This window comes from Elgaria multicarinata, chromosome 3, assembly GCF_023053635.1.
Source record: "Elgaria multicarinata webbii isolate HBS135686 ecotype San Diego chromosome 3, rElgMul1.1.pri, whole genome shotgun sequence".
In the NCBI taxonomy this organism is placed as follows: Eukaryota; Metazoa; Chordata; class Lepidosauria; order Squamata; family Anguidae; genus Elgaria; species Elgaria multicarinata.
In genome coordinates, this window is record NC_086173.1 from 127,474,528 (window position 1) to 127,494,678 (window position 20,151).

The following is a 20,151-nucleotide window of genomic DNA, read 5'->3' on the forward strand; positions in this document are numbered from 1 at the left end:
AGATACATTGAAAAGATTATCTAAGATCCTGACATTACAGCACAAGCTTATACATGTCTACTCTGAAGTAAGTCCCACTGAGTCCAAAGGGGCTTTTTCCTAGATAAGTGGGTGTAGGACTGCAGCCTAAATTGCCTACTTCTTTCAGCAACCACTACTTCATATTTAAAACTTCCAGGATCTAAAAATACAGGAGAACTGCCTCATTAGAGCCAAGGCATTAGAACTGTGTGGGAAGAAATCCATTACCTTTCACCACCAGGTTTCCAGTGCTGCTGGCTACCCCAAAATGATTTGTTGCTATGCACGTGTAACTCCCAGCATCTGCTTTAGTAACATTAGCAATCTTCAGAGTTCCGTCTTCCAAAATAGTGTGTCTGAAAAGATGATGGAGAAATGCAGGTAAGTCTTTTTGCTTGTTGTTGTTGTTGTTGTTGTTGTAAAGGTAGTATAACAGTCAGCATTAATTATTTACAGTTTGAACAGCTGAAAAACCACTGCCAACTACTATAGAAGTTGACTTGAGAGAATCCTCAGGAGGCTGAAATGCATTAATACTACATGCATACTACATGTACCATTTACATGAGTTCTCTGTGTATTTACTTGAGGGCAACTCCACTTTGCACTGTGAGGAACTGGGAAGGCTTATTTGATAACTAGTGTTCACTCTGACAACCCCTTCAAGATGCAGTGCATACAATTTTGGAAACCTTTCCTTACAAACAACTAAGAGGAATTCATAGGAACATAGGAAGCTGCCTTATACTGACTCAGACCATTGGTCCATAGAGCCCAGTATTGTCAACATTGACTGGCAGTGGATCACCAGGGTTTCAGGCAGGATTCTTTCCACACCATACCTGGAGAAGCTGAGGATCAAAATTGGGACCTTCTGCATGCAAAACATGTGCTATGGCCCCTTCCTTAGTGTTACTTAATGCTTGGTCCAATGGATTGAGATATTAGGGCTAAGATATTGGGGCATCAAGATTTTCTTGATGCCAATGGCATAATTCTGAAGTACCTACTGTCGGCACTACAACCCAATATTTTGTTTTTCCCGTACATTATTGCATACATTTATCTTGTGTCATTTCAGTCTAATCTTCTTGCTTTGATCTATGGTTGTGGTTCATTTATGCAATTAACGTGGTACATGTGTTTGGTGGAAGGAACAGTTATAACTGATTCATTGGCAGAAGTATAACATATAAACATATTTTCATATAAAAGAATAAGTAAATATCAGTAATACTCATCTTTAGATCCTTGCCAAGGGAAAACCATTCACCTCACTGTGAGGTCTTGCCTTCACCTGTGCCACCCACAGGCTACTTGGCAAGACTATCCATGCCACTAGCACTCAGGACCACTCAATCCCCCCTGTGCTGATGACGCATGTGAGGGTTTAGGCCTACTGCTGCTGCTCCTGTCTCGCCTTTATCCTTTAGGCCCCACAGCTCCACAGCCCAGCAACTTAGCCCTCAGTTTCCCATTCCGCTGCCACCATTAACTGTACCCCCCTCTGGCACTCTTGCACAGACCACACCAGTTGTTTGAATTAATTGGAATTTATTAACATAAGTAAGTGGATGTACATAAGCTTAATGGTTTCCTCAGTTGTAATGCGTATGGTTACAAGGCTTCTTCATGTAATGGTTTCTGTAAGTTCTTTCTTAAAAGGTTCCACTACAGAATACTACTTTCTATATTCTCCACACAATACCACACACCAATCTTTCCTATCCAGTATCTACCTCTCACTCTCTTCACATAATCATCAACACTCTACTATCATATATCTCTTTTCTCCTCACAGCATCATACACTTCTGTCTTGTAAGCATACACTTCTGACAATAATCATACACCTTAATGTCTTCCTGTCAGCCCAGGGCCAGTCATCCAGTCAGCTTCATGCCCGAGTAAAGACTAGAACCAGGATCTCCCTAGTCCCAGTTCAACATTCTAACCAGTACCCCACACTGGCTCTCATTAGTATTCCATTAAGTTTTACTTTGTGTCAGTCAATCAGCTATGCTTTATTTGTGACTGCAAATCTCGTATCTACGAATGCTGTTGTGTAGACACTACAGCCTACAATTTGGGCTGTGCCATTTCAGAATGCAGGTATTGACCCACACGACAGAATACTGTTCTCTACAAAACAATTACCTCAACATTAACGTGGAGAACACTAAGCTAAAATTTGTCCAGACACAACCCCCCCAAAACCCTTCACCTATCAAACTCCAAACTTGGATCCAGGAATCTGAACTATCCTATGGGCCCTGGTTTCTGTTCAGAAACATTTAAAGAACAATCAGGTAGATGCACTTAATCCTCTGTAGCAAACCAGTCAAATCTGCTATATTAGTCCCACTTTCACCCTGCTGTAAATTAGGAAATTCAATAATCAGATGCCTTCAAGAGAATTCTGGATTAAAATATGGAACTCCAAAGGCCAATGCAACTCTTGGCATGACAGTAACGTGTCTTATCTTTGATGTTTCCCAGATGGGAGCCAGAAGTGCCAGGCAATCAGTATTGATGATTTGCTCATTGGTACTCTTTACTGATAAGAAATTAACCAGACAATAGGTGCCAGGTTTTGCACTTGCAACCCCATGGGGTCAGTACCTATATTACATTTATAGTGACATAACACTTACAAAATCGTAAATAGGATAATAAAAGCAATTAAGCAGCCCATAAAAACAGGAATGTGAACAGATAAGGTAACTGGAGGGAGCTTCTCAGATCGTAAATATAAGATATACAATTTAAGAACACAAACTCACAAGACAGGATGAAGTCAGAGAAATACTTATTGTGTCACAAACATGCCTGTCATGGGATTCTGGAATGTCTTTATAAGTATATTGTTATAAGAATCTATCTTGTTAGATGATTAGACAAAGTTGATTTAGGAACAGAAATGTATACTTAGGAATGTAGCTTAATGGGACATTCCTAAATGAAATAAAAATAAACTGGACATGTCTAAGACTAGACAAAGAGTATATAAAGAAGATTTTGAAAACACAACAATGGGAAGTATCCTTTTGGATCTGCTATCTCCAACTTGTTACCTGTAGACCACCCTGATAAGCCTAATACAAACTATTGTATTTTGCTTGGCTTAGAAGCCCTGACTTAAGATGCTGATATACGTATTGTGTGTTTGAATCTCTGCATTTATAAGTTTTGGATTTAGTATTGCTATGCTGATATTTTTATAGTAAAGAAATGAAAGCAGATCTTGTCTGAGAGAGTGATTTCTGGAAAACAGCAAACTTTGTATATCCTCTGTGTGTGTGGGGCGGGAATCTTACTCTCAGATGGGATCTTGTGAGAGATCTAAATATGTTGAGTGGGTAATTTGTTAAGAGTGCAAATTAACACTCATAGTTAGTTCCTTGGAGAGGGTTAGGATTGGGTGAACATGCCTTCTGTCAGTCTCTGCCAGCAGTGTGGAGCTCTGCTGGTGGAAAAAGGAGCTCTATCCTTCCCACTGAGCCTATTTCACCCATGGAAAGCTCTGTGGGCAGAATACTACAGGTAGGTAGTGCTAGGTAGCAGAAGACCCAGAACAAAGGTGTTTCAAGGGCAGGGTAGACATAGAAAAACAATACCCGCCCTTTATGCCCTATCCAGTATGTCACAGCAGGGCTTGGGATATGGCAGTAGATCTACCTCTCTGCTCCTCCCCAACCCCACTTTGAATTGCTCTTTAATGTCTTACAGCACAATCGTATGCATGTTAGCTGGAAGTAAGTCCCACTCTGTTTAGTGGGGCTTATTCCCAGGAATGTGTACACCGAATTGCAGCCTCATAGACATGTGCAAGGGGTGTGCTGGGTGTGCCCAGGCACACCCTAAAGTCTCAAGCAATAATTGCCAAATTGAGGGGGCCACTGACATAGCAGGAGGGTGATCCAGACACAGCAGGAATGGTCCTCCAGCTCCCCTCCGAAACTGCTCCACTGCCACCATCTCCAACAGCGCACCGTTGCTCTGGCAGCAGGAGGAAAAAGGAATCACTATGCTGGAAACCTCTCTGCCGGGAGCCACACTTCAAAGAGGCCAGGAGAAGTCCCCCCCCCCCCGAAGGCTAATATTGCCTCATAAGCCCCTCCTCTGGCCAGTATCACCACAAAGCCCCACCAATGCTGGGGCTTGAGGAGCATCTCCTCATGCCACACCCCTCGCCAAATGCAAACCGAATGCAGATAAGGGCATCAGTGTCTACGGTGTTTAATAAATGAATGAATAAAAATAATGTCTTTATGATTGAGTATTCAATAAATGTTCGCCTTTAAAAAATTTTTTTAAAAAAATTCCCTGGGTGCACCCCCTAATGAAATGTGCTGCACACACCTATGCAGCCTTAGGCACTTTGAGCACTTACGTAAAAAGATACACGCATACACACAGAGTTACGTTATTGCTACGATATATCAGCATGAATGATTTCCTTCTCCCACCTTCCAATAATTTTGAAACATTGGTGGTTCTTTGTTCTCCAGATGGTTCACTTGCCTGAAGATGAAGGAAGCAGTTACCAAGAACTGCTGCCGTGCAACTTCCATTATTTTCAATGGCGCTTTGGCAGACATTTACACATACACACTCTTGACAAGAGTAATTACATTTTGGGCTGCAACCCTAACTATAGCCATTCAGCAGCCAGCTCCATTAAAATTAATGGGCCTTGCTTTCACAAAGCTAGATGAAGCAATATGTAAGTGATTACACAAGGCAATCTAAGATCCATACTTCAGAATTTTGATAACACTTGTTGAATCATTAAATTTTATTTTACTTAGGTACGATTTGAAACACTTGCTTGACATGCCTTTTTCTCCAGTATCCAAATGCCCTTCCATTTTCTATAATTTTTACTTTGTAGTTTAATGTTAGGCTACTGATCACTTGAAAGAATTTCAGGATTTCCAGTTCCAAGGAAGTGATGCTGATAACTTCAGTATGAGCTTTGCATGCCTTCAGGGCTTAGTATTACTTTACCGAATACAAATCTGTTCAGCTTGTATCTGTGAACCTGAGACATGAGGCTGGCTCTCAATACCAAGTGGATGTCAGGATGTATCTTAAGGCAGAAGTTAAAACTCTGAACAGGCAACTAGATTGTTTCATGAATCTATGTGGCTGAATTCTAGAACCAGGCAGGGATGAAGAGGGAAAGGCAGCGAAAACTGGGAACAAAAGGGGAGGCAAACTCCGGTGCTCAAAAAAGAGAAGAGAAACTTATTATGCTCAACATTTTTTGGAGACATTGTTTTCACTACTGTCTTAATTAGTTGGAAGTAAAATCATGGGAATAATGTATGTTATGTTAAAGTGGGAAATTACTTTTAAAGTTTTTTTAAAAAAAATAATGTAGACTTCTAAAGTAGAAAAGCCCCTTGAACTTTGTAAAAAATGATGAGGGTGTTGCCTATAAGATACTACTCTTAATTTCAATTTATTTGTTTGATTTATAGCTCCTGAAGGGGACATCTCTGAAAGCCGTTGAGCATAATAAATTTCTCTTCTCTTTTTTGAGCAATCGGAGTTTACATCCTCTTTTGTTGCCTGAATTCTAGAACCACCACAGCTTCAGCCCATAGATCTCCTTCATTTCATCCAAAGGATTTGTAATAAAACCATCAAAAGCCTGCATAAGAAAACTGCATATAATAACAACAACAATAATAGTAATACTAATAATAGTAATAATAATAATAAAAAAAAATTAGAACCTTAATATTTGTCTTTGAACTGTAACTTGCTGATGAAAGGACTTCATGGTCACTGATCTACACATTAATTTTTGCTGAAGGTGCTCTTCTCAGCCACACAAACGTTTTGAAGCCGATGAGTCAGATGTTAACATAAGTAATTATTTTAGCACTTTGAAATTTGTTCAAGGGGGGTCAGGAAATAGGGATGAATTGCACTCTTTCCTGTGGCCTCAGAAATTTCATTTTTCAAGCGACTCCAGATAAACCAGGGAGAAAGGCCATTTGAGGCTACTGAATTGTTAATTGGGTCTAAAGATAATGTATTGTGATCTACTATGTCAAGCAGCTTTATGGATAATGGTTTTTGAATGTGAGAAGTTCAAATGAAATTATGTATTGCTCTGCTTATTGGCAATCACATTCAATTGATAGGTTTGGTAAGGAATTTCAGTGAATGCAATCAAACAAGCAATGCTATTGCAGGAGTCTGTATGGAACTCACAAACTGGCCCTATTACAATAACTTGAGGTTGTGAAAAAAAGTACCATTGAACTCAGTGTGACTTAATTCTGAGTAAACATAGAATAGTAGAGTTGGAAGGGGCCTATAAGGCCATCGAGTCCAACCCCCAGCTTGATGCAGGAAAGTATTGCATGCAAAGTATTGCATTGTTAATTGATTAGTTGATTGGTAATATGAATTACCAATATGAGCAATTAAATCTGTGTATAAATAAAACTGAGTAGATGAAAACTACACACTTTGTTTTTAGATGACACCAGTCACTGTTGTAGCATATGATAATTTAGAAAGGCCTTTCTCTCTTGTAAGATTGCATCTGACACTTACAATTTTTGGTAAATACTCATGTTATCTAAAAAAAAAAAAGTTCCATGATTTAAAAAATAAAGTTCTCTGAGAGCCAGTGTGGTGTAGTGGCTAGAGTGTCGGACTGGGAATCCGGGTTCTAGTCCCCACTCAGCCATGGAAACCCACTGGGTGACTTTGGGCCAGTCACAGAATCTCAGCCCAACCCACCTCACAGGGTTGTTGTTGTGAGGATAAAGTGGTGGAGGAGGAGGATTATGTACGCCGCCTTGGGTTCCTTGCATGAAAAAAGGTGGGATATAAATGCATTAATTAATTAATTAATGGTACTTAGGTCCACAAAGAATCCTCATTTGAGACTCCATTATCTTAGGCATTGTTGGTAGTAGGGCAATAGGATTGATAACCTTTATTATACTTAATGCTTATTTGTTTCTAAAGCTCTGGAGTTAATTCTCAGTTATGATGCCAAATAATTAGCAGCAGCATTAGAAAATGTGAAGATTTTCCTGAAATGTCTCCTTCTTTATCACAAATCAATGTTATTACATTTTCAGTTGTCATCAGTTATCATTTCCAAAGTGCCACAAATATTCAGTGTTGTATAAATATTAATCTTAAAAGATACCATCCATCAAACTCAGCTACTTTTGCATAGCCAAAGAATCTAATCTTAAAAGCCATTCATCTTGTTACCTTTATGTCTCTCACTCAGTATGACCCTAACTTTCAAGGTAACAATTGATGTTTTCAAAATTTAGCTTCAATTTCTAAAATAATTTCTCACTCCAGCCGTAAACTGAAGTTCTTGGAACTAAGGCTGGATCACAGGGCCAAATTCCACCATGTTGTTCACCATAAAGCTGATACTTTACCTCATTTCTATATATTTACTGATATTGTGAATATTTCAAGATATGTACAGATTGTAAAAGAATCTAGATTTGTAATGGTTAACATAAAACTTGAACCATTAACAAAACTAGAACGTTTGTTGATATCCATCAACAGGAGATTAAAAAAACAGCTTATAATTGAAAACTGGTGTGTTGATCTATGGAGCTTCCTTCCAAGTATATCTGTTGAAGATGACAGCTTTTAGATGTAGTTTCCGAAGCATGGATTAATAGTAATGATATACGTATTATTTTACTATCTTAATCTCTCCTTCAACAGCATGGGCTTCTATAGAAAAACGTGAATAGGAAAAATACAAGCTTGTATCATGATTTAAAATTTCAGTGAAAGATAGCAATTTGAATAAAAGTAATATTTGATGTTATGTGCTACTCTGATATCAAAGTAATTAAATGTAATAGAACAGATTTTGTATAGGCAAAGTATTTGGCTGGTAGGGTTCATATCTACTGCCAACTATAATTGATAAAAAGTATTTTCAGTGGCTCAGGAAATTAGTGGGCTTTTTAAAGAGATATATTTTATAGCTTTAATCATATATAAAAATACGGCAGTGCAAGGCTTATTATTCAACCTGTACCAGTTTTTGTTTTAAACTGAAGCTTCAGCAGTGTAGATGTGCAGAAAAGTTTGAAACTTTGAAAGAGTTCAAAGCTTGAGCTTTAATAGAATTCCACACACACCCATGCTATGCATGGGCCCTGACTGGGCCCTGGCCCAGTCGTGCGGTTGGGCAGTTGCTGCCAGTGGGGAATGGGAATAGGACAGAGTCAGCAAATCAAGGCGGGTCTGCACCATATGCAAATTTCAAAGGGGGGATTCACTATGCATAAGCCATACTTACATTATTCATGAGTTCTTCTGTGGTGGTGAAAAAACAGGAAAGGAGCTGGACTTAGCAACATGGGTTTTACATTAGTAATTATCGATTATTATCTGGGACTGGATGATACAACTCTATTATCGTCTGCCCTGGCTGTCATTCCATTTTCAGACCCAATTTAAAGTGCTTGTATTAACACTTAAACCCCAAAACGGTTTGGGGCCAGGTTACCTGAAGGCTCTCCTTCTCCCCAGCCCATAAGACCCTCTTAAGAGGCCCTCACCAAAAGAAGCGTAACTGGCTATGAGAAAGAGAGACGACCTTTTGTTGATGGTGCCTGGTCCTCCCCAGAGAATCTTGCCTGATGCCCACATTATAGTATTTTCAGCAGGAAGTGAAGACCATTTTACTTCACAGGAGTTTTACTCTTTAAAGCTCTTAGTGTTTTAGTTGTACTGTATTAATGGTTTGCTGCTGCTAGTTTTATTTATTTCAATTTTATATTGTGGCTCATTTTATTCTGTCTGATTTTTTACTCATTGTTTAAACTTTAGTGGTTTTAATTTTTAATGTTAAACATCCAAAAAGCATTAGCTATTGGTCATTATACAAATATTGCTAATAATAAATAAATAACGGTACACACAAAATTGCATTACACTAGACATGACATTTGGAATCCATAAGGTGAACTATTAAGAATTCCATGTTAAGCAGGATACAGGTACATTTGGAATTAAATCACTATATACAATGGCAACATTAAATACTGCCGATATTCATTTTGACTGAATGAAAAGCAAAGTGCTTTGTTGTGAGAACTGACACTTCTTTTAAGGAACGTATTTTTAAAGATAGGAATCAGGTTGTAGAGGTTTACATTTTATATCTTTTTCAAAATATATTTTTCATGATGAGCTAAAGTTGCAGTGCTGCTAATTCAAACAGAAGAGGAAACTCATTTATTCAGAAAAGATAACAGTGGGAAAGTATTCTGCGTAATTCTCACAGGATTCAGGGGGGTCAGATCCAACCCCTGCTGCAGCCCCCCACCCCCCCACCCCCGTGTCCTCCAGATATCCTCTAAATCCCTCTGGAAAAGATTTGGGGGCACAGAGTTGGTAACGGGGAGGAGAAGATGAAGAAGTCCCATTCTGCAAATGGAATCCTTCTGCTCGTGGAACAATGGATCTGGAGCCAACCCAAGGTAAACTGGTGGCTATGAAACCTTTTTATAGCTAACAGTTAAGAAATGTCTGCATTTTAGTAATCTGTATCCTCGTGACCAAAAAAAGCTCCTAGATCTCTCTAATACAAATCTCTATAATCATTATTATATTTATTTATATCCCACCTTTTGCCCAATGCTAGGCCTCAAGGCGGCATTACGATCTCTATAATCCATGTCTCTGTTAGCTAATCCTTGGGCATGGTTGACACCAGGACAACCCTTTCAAAAGAAATCTAGGGGTAACTAAATATTCTACAAATATAAGAATTCATATGACGATTTAGGGTGTTGCCTGCCCCCCGTTCAGCCATTTTAATCTTTCCAAAAATTGAGCTGAGTGCACCTATTACCTACCTCAGGATGAAGTCCCCATATAGCTTTTACATTCAGAGTAAGATGAAATCTGGTTCAAAAATCAGCACCTCAACATGCCCTTTGTGGGTTTCACTAAATCCAGGTAAACATTAGCTGCAGCAGAAGCAGTACAATATCATAAAACGCAAAGCAACTCTTTAGAAAGCCCTTTTCCTTTAAGTAAACTTGTAACATAGTCTGGCTTTTCAAATGCTTCAACATTTACTTATGCCAGCCATTAATCTATTATTGAGCAATGGGTTTTCTGCTAATACCCATGAATTTAGACAATATTAGATAAAAACTGAAGATGTGAATCTGTTGATTCTACTTAAAGATGAGAACACATGTGATACATTTCAACAGCTTTTCAGCCATAGTTTTTATCAGGAGAGAGAGAGAGAGAGAATTTTACGTTGTAAAAAAAGTGATACAAGGTATTTCTGAATCCCTGTAGAGATAGGTCATCTTATCTACCATGTATTACATTATCTATAACATACAGCAGCTGTTGATCTTTGCTGAGAACTGGAGATTTCAGAGCCACAGAGACTTAAAAACACGTTTGGGTTTAGGAGATAAATTGAAACTCTCTCTTTTTTAATTATTAAAAGTAAAGCATTTCTAATTCTATGTCTTCAAAAACTGATGGGCAGCTCAATTATAAAGAACTGTAGCTGAGTCTGGCTTTCAGAAAGTGATGTCATTGTGACTAATCTCTCTCTCTCACATATATATATATATATATATATATATATATTGCCAAATAAGGTCTTTTGACTGTGAAAAATGTAATGCATGAAAGCAGTTGTGGATTGTTCATCATTTTCTGTTTTGTCATTTGCAAAATGGATTATACAAAGCACAAATCGAGATTGGTCTAATCCAGGCTTCTCCAACCTGGCACTCTCCAGATGTGCTGGACTACAACTCCAACCATTCCCAGTCAGCATGCCCATTGGCATTATGGGAGTTGTAGTCCAGCACATCTGGAAGGAACTTGTTTGGGAAAGACAGATCCTGTCAGTAGCATAAATGAATAATGGCTAGACCTTAGGATTTATCATGCATAAACAGCTACAAAAAGGGTTACATGAAGTAATCTGGGACTAAGGCTAGGGAGTTACCCCATCTATAAAATGTCCATAGATCTACCAAGGCTGCTTTCACTCCATACTTTCAACTTCATCTCGCTTTGATCTATTCTCATTTGTCACTTTGAAAATTCTGACTCTGACCTTTAAGTGTGCAGCTTCCAGCAGAATGTTGAAAAGAAAATACTTTTCAATATGAAGTAATGTGATTAAAGAAGCAGATCTACTCAATGACCAGCAATTCTCCTTTCTTGTAGAGGAATGACCTAGCCACAATTTCTCATGCTTTGCTGACATTCAGGCAGGATCTACACTACTGCTTTATAATGGTATTGAAGTGCACTGACTACTGTTGGGGCCCATGACACAATCCACATACTGTTTTCAAACTGCTTTCAGAGTGTTATATCCTGCTTGATGTAGATCTGGCCTCAGAATGGATTATTATAACATACCTGCTGTTAGGTGGGGATTAGAACATGAGAAGTGCCATGTTGGATCAGACCAAGGGTCCATCTAGTCCAGCACTCTGTTCACACAGTGGGCCAACCAGCCGTCAGCCATGGATGAACAAGCAGGACATGGTGCAACAGCACCCTCCCGCCCATGTTCCTCAGCAACTGGTGCACACAGGCTTATTGCCTCAAATACTGGAGATACCACACAACCATCAGGGCTAGTGTAGTATCCCTCAGGCATAGGGACCATACGGGTGAGCTTACCTGCTCAGCCTGCCACTTGCCTTTAGACTACAAGGCAATAACATCAGAGTCTTTTCATTGCTGGATTCTTTTATTACTAAAACTTCTTAGAACAGTGACACCAAACTCCCTCAGCAAGGCCCACAACACCAACTGACAGAAACAGAGGCTCCGCCCAGGCCTTCGATGAGGACCTGGAGACTAGCAGCTACAGGCCTCTTAAAGGTATATACATCCACATATCACATCCCCCCTTCTCCATAAAAACAATAACTTTTGTTCAATTAAATCTTAACTTGTCAATCTCAGCTCTTCACCACTATCCCATAACATAGTCCTTAAACTTTGCTGGTAGTCTCACTTCTCGCCCACTCCGTGTCCGTTTGATTCCATCTGCTGTTACATCTGACGATAGCTCCAGCTCACCTTGAGGTCCTTCTGGCAAGACCACTGCCTCAGGGGATGCCAGCTCCTCTGCAACCCCTAGATCCACATTGGTTGCACTCACAGGGGAAAAGCAATCCCTCCTGAGGTGCCCCCTGTTCCTTCTATAAGTTTGACCTTGGGGAGTCTCCACTACATATGAGCGTGGCTCTCTTCTTTTCTGAGCTACTGATGCTGGCATCCAACCTAAAGTTGTTTTCAACCTGACCCTGTCTCCTACTTGCAAAGGTGGAAGAGGTGCTGTGTGCTTGTCATAATATGCTTTCTGCTGCCTCTGTCGATCTTGTAATCTAGGGTGCGCTCCACGTGGCACCCTGGGCTTCAGGGCAGATGTAATAGCTGGCAGTGTGCTCCGTAGTAAACGTCCCATGAGCAATTGGGCAGGAGCAAAATCTAAACCTGTTACTGGAGTATTACGCAGGTTCAACAGAGCCAGATATGGATCAGCGCCATCTTGTAGAGTTTTCGATAGCATGTGCTTGATGGTTTGTATAGTACGTTCTGCTTGCCCGTTGGACTGGGGGTAAGCTGGGCTCGAATGTGTCAAGGTGATCCCCCACTCAGTTGCAAATTGTCTCATAACCTGGCTCGCAAATGGTACATGGTCACAGATTATCTCTTTAGGTATACCATGACGTGCAAATGTTGCCTTCAATCTGGCAACAACAGTCACAGCTGTTTTATCTGTCAAGTGGAGAACTTCAGGGAACTTAGAAAAGTAGTCCATGACTACCAGGTAAGAGTGACCTTGTAACTCGAAAATATCAGCTGCTACCTTTAGCCATGGCAGGTCTGGGATCTCGTGAGGGATCATTGGTTCCCTCTGATTGGCTGGCTGATGTTCCTGGCATGGCTGACAATTGTTGACCCACCGTTCTATCTCTTCATTCATACGAGGCCAATACATCAATGCCCGAGCATGTGCTTTAGATCTATTGACCCCTTGGTGTGGTAAGTGCAGCAGTTTTAACATGTTGTCTCTGGCGCCCTGGGGGATGATGATTTTGTGTCCCACCAGCAACAAGTCATTTTCAATTCGAATACTGTCTCTGAGAGGCCAATAGGGATAAAGTTCAGGCCTAATCTGCTTGCGCCTCCTGGGCCAGCCATTAATATGTAGAGTCTTCAAGCCCTGTAGGCATGTATCTGCTGACGTGTGTTCTTGCAATGATTTGAGCATATGATCACTAAGCGGGTCTGTACTGGACAAACTGTAGATCACTCTATCTTCCATCAGAGGTTCTGTATCTGTGGGGAGAGTACTTGTAGTCGCCCTAGAAAGTGTGTCCGCTATAAACATGTCCTTGCCTTTCGTATAGTGGATCTGAATATCATATTTCTGCAGTTGTAATAACATTCTCTGTAATCTTGCTGGGGCCTTCCCCAGTGGCTTGGCAAAAATTGCCTCCAGTGGCTTATGATCTGATTGGACTTTTACTTGGACACCAAAAACATACTGATGGAATTTTGACATTGCAAAGACGATTGCCAAGAGTTCCTTTTCTATTTGTGCGTAATTTTGCTCCTCCTTGCTGGATGCTGCAATAATCATGTCATCGGCAATGATATGGATGCCAGGAATGTCCCCAAAGCACTCATAATTTTTCTGCTGGAAGACTTCACTTGCTGACTTAATGCCGAAGGGCAGTCTATTAAAATGATACCTCCCCCACGGGGTGTTAAACGTACATAGTTCCGATGACTCCTTGTCTAGGGCCACTTGCCAGTAGCCATCCTTCTCATCTAAAATGGTAAACAACTTTTTGCCAGCAAGTTCTCTCTGCACATCCTCAACTGTAGGGATTGAAAAATGTTGTCGCTTCACTGCCTTGTTGAGATCCCTGGGATCAAGGCACAGCCTGAGTGAACCATTCTTTTTTTGTGTTATCACCATGCTGTTGACCCATGCTGTTGGATTAGTCACCTTTGTAATGACTCCCTTTGACTCTAGGTCTTCCAATGTTGTTTTCAAAGGGGCTATGATTGCATATGGAATCTTTCTGCATCCATGCACCACAGGTGATACTGTGGGATCCACATGAATATGATGCACACCTGGGAAACGACCCAGGCCTTCAAAAACATCAGAATAGTGTTTGAGGAGACCCTCCATCTTGGTTGGAGAATGTACTGCTAATACGTGCACACGTCTGATCAAGTCAAGGGCTACACAGGCTGACCGACCCAGAAGTGGTGGATCTCCAGTTTCTGTGACATAGAAGGTTAGATTTCGATTCTTCAGACCATTTTTGCAAGAAGCTATAATGGTACCTCTTGGTTTGACCTTTGCTCCACCAAAGGCAATTAGTGTCACATTTGTCATTGCTGTATGCACTTTATCCTGCAAGCACTCTGCAATATCTTTTGGAATTGTGTTAGCATCAGATCCAGAATCCAACTTGAAAACAACTGGAAGTCCTGCCACAACTACTGTGCTATACCAGGCTTCTGGGCTTCCCATGAGCCTAGCTTGATGGCATGTAGTTATTACTCCCATGAATAAGGCATTTACATCTTTGGTGAGACTGGAAGGCTCAGATTGTGTCCTACACATTTTAGCAAAGTGATTCCTTCCTGCACACCTATTGCAGGTCTCTCCAAAAGCTGGACACTGCCTGGGCCTGTGAACATAACCGCATCTACTGCAGGAATTGCCCCTTGCCGCTGTAGGTTTAACTGTTGCAAAGGTCTGCTTTGGGGCCCTTTTACTTTCTTGGTAGCTTATGGTCCTTCCGCTTTTATGTTGGATGGCTAAGATGTTTGTTTCTGAGGTCATTGCTGTTGCCTGAGCCCTGATAAGAGCCTTTGCTCTACAGATGGTAATAGCTTGCTCTAGAGTCAACTTAGGGTCTTCTAGAAGCTTTTCTTTAAGCTTGCTGTCTGAGATGCTGAAAACAATTTTGTCTCTAAGCATCAGGTCTGTGGAGGCCCCAAATTCACAATGCTGAGTTTTTTCTCTAAGGGCTGTAACAAAACAGTCTATGCCTGCTTCCTCATTATAAGGAAGCTGCCAGAACTGGTACCGTTCAAAAACAGGGTTTCTCCTGGGCTCACAATAAGTTTTGAATGCAGCAAGGGCTTCTTCTAGTGTCTGACTTTCAGGATCTGCATAGATATTAGGAATGGTGTTGTAAATTTCTAAAGCCTTTTCTCCTATGCAGTGCAGCATTACAGCAATTTTGTAGTCTTCTGACTCTTTCTCCGCTTTTGTAACTGTAAGGTATAGTTGTAGTCTCTGTTCCCATTTCCTCCAATTTTCTCCTAAGTTCCCAATAAAGCTTAGCTCAGAAGGAGGTTTAAAATGCTCCATGTTTTATTCCAATATGGCGGCGGGCACTAAAACCCCTCTTCAAGTGGATTTCTGAAGGGGAGAGTCCCACTTCTGACACCATGTAGTATCCCTCAGGCATAGGGACCATACGGGTGAGCTTACCTGCTCAGCCTGCCACTTGCCTTTAGACTACAAGGCAATAACATCAGAGTCTTTTCATTGCTGGATTCTTTTATTACTAAAACTTCTTAGAACAGTGACACCAAACTCCCTCAGCAAGGCCCACAACACCAACTGACAGAAACAGAGGCTCCGCCCAGGCCTTCGATGAGGACCTGGAGACTAGCAGCTACAGGCCTCTTAAAGGTATATACATCCACATATCACAGCTAGTAGCCATTGATAGCCTTCACCTTCAGGAATTTATCCAACCCCCTTTTGAAGCCATCCAAAATGGAGGCCATCACTACATCTTGAGGTAGTGAGTTCCATAATTTAACTGTGCTGTTTGAAGAAGTACTTCCTTTTATTTGTCCTGGATCTCCCACCAATCAGCTTCATGGGATGACCCCAGGTTCTACTATTTTGAGAGAGGGAGAAAAATGTCTCCCTATCCACATTTTCCATACCATGCATAATTTTGTACACCTTGCTGCCTTAAAGAAGTTCTCAGAAACTACAACTGAAAAAGAATGTGGCTTCTGGTTGGTTTCTTGGCCCAATTCATACTGTTGAATTTGAGCTTAAGGCTCCAATCCTAAATATACTTACTTGGGAGTAAGCCCAATGCAATACAGAGGATTGCATTGTTAAAGTTCTAAACAGTAAGACATGGCTGGGCCATTGTGAAATCCATATGTAGGGTGCCACAACTAAGAAGGCCCGTTCTCCAGTTATCTCTCACTATACCTCAGACGGTGTTCAATGTTTAACACATTATTCAGGGACTTAGGCTTATGCCTACAACTCCCAGCATACCTTGGGCGGGAGGGAAGGCTTATTGGGCTTTGGTGGCCATGATCTGGTAGTGGTTCACCCTCTTGGGCCTGAAGGGAGAGCACCTGGGGCTGGCTGCCGTAGTCACTAGGCCCCATCAGGAGCAGGAAGGCACAGCTCTGTGCCTGTTGCCAACGGCAACAACCAAGCTAACCATCAGTCAGCCGGACAGCTCCCTTATGTCCTACCTACAGGCACCGATTACACAGTGCAGTGTGGGCTGGCTCAGCCAGACTTCACTTCCCGTGAGTCTCGGGACTTCCATTGGACAACTCAGGCACCGCGGCAAAAGGCATGTAGTTTTCATTGTCTGTGGGGGCAAGGAAAATCATGGTGGTGGCTTCAAGGCAGCCCTGGCCATGTGGCAGGAGAGAGAGAAGAAACAAATTTAATTTATTTTAAAGATACTTCACAGGCCTAGCATCAGCCTATCTTTTAGGGTTGTTGTGAGGATGAGAGAGAGAAAAAAGAAGAAACAAATATAATTTGATTAAAAGAACTCACAGGCCAAGGACCGGTCTACTACTTTTAGACGATTACCTCGCAGACATACCGTGTTTCTTCGATTCTAAGACACCATCGATTGTAAGACGCACACTAATTTTAGTACCACTAACAGAAAAAAAGCTTTGATTCTAAGAAATAATAAACACACCTGCGATTCTAAGATGCACCCCATTTTTAGATATGTTTATATGGGGGGAAAAGTGTGTCTTAGAATCGAAGAAATACGGTATCTTAGGGGGCCCAAGCAACGCCAGGTATATCAGCTAGTAACAGATAAAATAAAGCACCATTCAAACACCATCCTGATAACAAGATGAAAAATACTACTACTGCAAATGTGCAAATTAGTGCTAAGATAATTTGTAAATGCCACTTACCACATAATATAGTAAGTTTTTCAGAATCTGAAATATTAGCTGGGTGTGATAGCACTGTATATATTAATAAATGCAACATCAGTTGACATCTGGATTGATAACAGATAAGGGGTACCTGTGGCATTACCCCACAATTGAGTATCCTGAATGTGTCTAGTTTAGTATGTCTGGTGAGTATAGAATGTTAGAACTGAGTGGGTGTGGTTTGTGATGTAATAGGTACATCACAAACTCCTTCCCCCCACAGGGTGGGGGGGAAGGAGTATATAAGGAGTGACTGAGGGGAGGAGGTTCTCGTTCGTTATGTTAGTGTACTAGGTTGTTGTTGGGAGTGGAGATTGGAATTGTTTGTGGAGTGAGAGGAGATTAATTGCTAGGGATTTAGGATTGGTGTGGAGAGAGAGAGAGGTGGTTGGTGTGTGGGGAGTTTAGATTAGGCAGGATTGGAAGCATTATATTTTCATTTAAAGCTTTTAACATGACAATAAACTTATTATTATATTGTTAGCTACCAATTACCACATGTCAGCTTGGCATTATTTACCTGCCTCACAGTTATCAAACACCCTCAACAGAATATACCCACAGTACATTTAAAAACAGATCCTATATATAACCTGTTTCCCTCATAGCTATGGGAAAGGTTTTATTTAACCCTCCCTCAGGTTTTCAAGTGGTGGCGCTTGGCCTGAGAAGGGCTTATACGGCAGGCCTAGTATACATGTAACGTCGCAGTACCCGTCTCCCCACCTCAAAGCCATATACTGTAAGCCTGTAAGCTTGTAAATTAGTCTTCAAATGTAGTTAGAAATCATAGTATTTCTATCTCCAGAATCCTAAACACATGGACGTGGTTCAAATATCTCTAACATATACTGCCATTATCCAGGTCACTCATATATAAGCAGGCAAACAGATATAGAATTTATAGAAAACTGGGGTAGTTTGGAAGGAGATGAATCCCATTTAATTTAGACATACCTTTTCTGTAGTGAAATTCCCTATTCTGCTCTGCAGAGGGAAAGAGATATCACTGTCCATTTCATTTCTCTCTTCCGTTAAGAATTGTACTTTCTCATGGGTAATGGTGGAGGAAATTCAGTGCAGTTAGTTAACTCCAGAGGGAAGGAAAAAATGAGGTTAAGAGGGAACACTGCAACTCAACCTGAACAGAAACAATAAAGAATCTTGTGGCACCCAAAAGACTAACAAATTTATTATGGTTCAAGTTTTTGTGGACTGGGAATGAATTGGGAACTGTTGATGAATTGGGAATTTAGAATGAAAGACTTTTGAGGTACAACTCATCAAGAGATTTAATTCTGTCTCCTGCGGCTTGAACTGTGATAATGGCTTTTTAAAATCACACTACATATGTAAATTGATTTATCCAGTGCCAGAATATTTCAATTCTTAGCAACAACTGTTTTGTGAGTAGGCATTGTTAAAAATGTTATTATCACTGTCTGTACGTCCTGCATTTCATCTTCCTGTGAACTCATCCTGACACACAACTGTGTATATACTAACTCAGCATAACACTTCATACATCTGATGAAGTGGACTGAAGTCCATGAAAGCTTATACCTTAACAAATTTCTTAAAGGCACAAGACTTTTGTTTTGTTTTGTTAATCAAGCCTCTGATGGAGGTGGAATGGCAGATGGGTGTTCGAAATTCTAGAAAATTATGTGGAAAATTGCGCGGGGGGTGGGGGGGAATGCACAGACAAATTTATGGGATCCAGTGTGGAACAGGCAGATGAGAAGTGTACCAACCTGGTACACTCAAGATATTGTTTTACTTCAACTTCATCAGCCCCAGCCAGCATAACCAATGGTCAGGAATCTGGAGGACACCTGGTTCAGCGAGGCTGGGCTAGGGCTTTACTGTGACATATGCTATTTGCTGGGGCCAAATATTGTTTATTAATGTCAGGTGGCAAAAAAAATGGATGCCCCCCTTTTAAGAACTTCATAGCTGTGTGGCACTTTAAGACCAAGATCCCCCAAATCTGCAGCAACAGCAGTCACCTGGAGGAAGAGAGAGCAAGTGGGATCTGAACTTCCTTACAGGCTGGGTTCGGACCACACGATAATCAATTGTGGGGGAGGCAACTGTTGCTTGAGTTGATTATTGTGTTATGTATGGGGGACATACAATGCACACACAACAGACAGTACATTATTATTATTTTTAATTAAGCAATGCAAAAAAACCAACAGGCTGCTCCATGGTTTATCCATTAATCGATTGATTAAAATGTCGTGTGGAGGGCTCTCCCCTCTGTTGAGTGCACTATTCCATTGGCCATAGAGTTCTCCGGCAAGAGCGGCCAAAAACACCCCAGCTGCTCCTGTACAGCTGGCAGAACTCGCAATGGCTGATGGGATGTGGACGGGAGGAGGGAAGGAGGAGCACCAGCAGCCCAGAAGGACGTTGGGACTTTCAGCTGCATGATGGGGGGAGGGGCAACATGTTGTGTGAGGAGTACAGGAAAATTAATGCACTGTGAGTGTGTTGTTTCCCCTTCCGTTGTCTAATACGTCGTCCGAACTCAGCTACAGTCTTCTCAAGTCTGGCTGCGATTTTGTAATCCCTTTCTCTATTCAGCTGTAGTATAAATTTTCTGGCTTGTTAAGCCTCAGTGCCTTTGTTATCAAGCTAAGGAGATGTTTTTGGCCTTATGTAACTTAGAGTCTTTGGGCGTTGCTAGACGTACCGGGTGTTCCGTCGTTGAGGAGCGGTGAAAGCGGCTTTTCCCGTTCAGCCGTGACGCCTCATCATCCACACCTGCCTTCGATTTGTGGCGGAAGTTTGCGCCGGTTGTGCTGCTGCCGCCGCGAGCACGGTTGCGCAG

At 41.2% G+C, this 20,151-nt stretch overlaps 1 protein-coding gene across 4 annotated transcripts in view; it reads right to left on the reverse strand.

Annotated features, from left to right (window-relative positions):
- The window catches only part of LOC134395511 (contactin-4-like), a 637,778-nt gene that overhangs the window by 79,382 nt on the left and 538,245 nt on the right, over positions 1-20,151 (reverse strand). For all 4 annotated transcript variants that reach the window (XM_063121675.1, XM_063121677.1, XM_063121676.1 and 1 more), the window contains one exon: positions 250-377. In XM_063121675.1, coding sequence (XP_062977745.1) covers positions 250-377 — 128 coding nt within the window. The remainder of the gene's footprint in view (positions 1-249; positions 378-20,151) is intronic.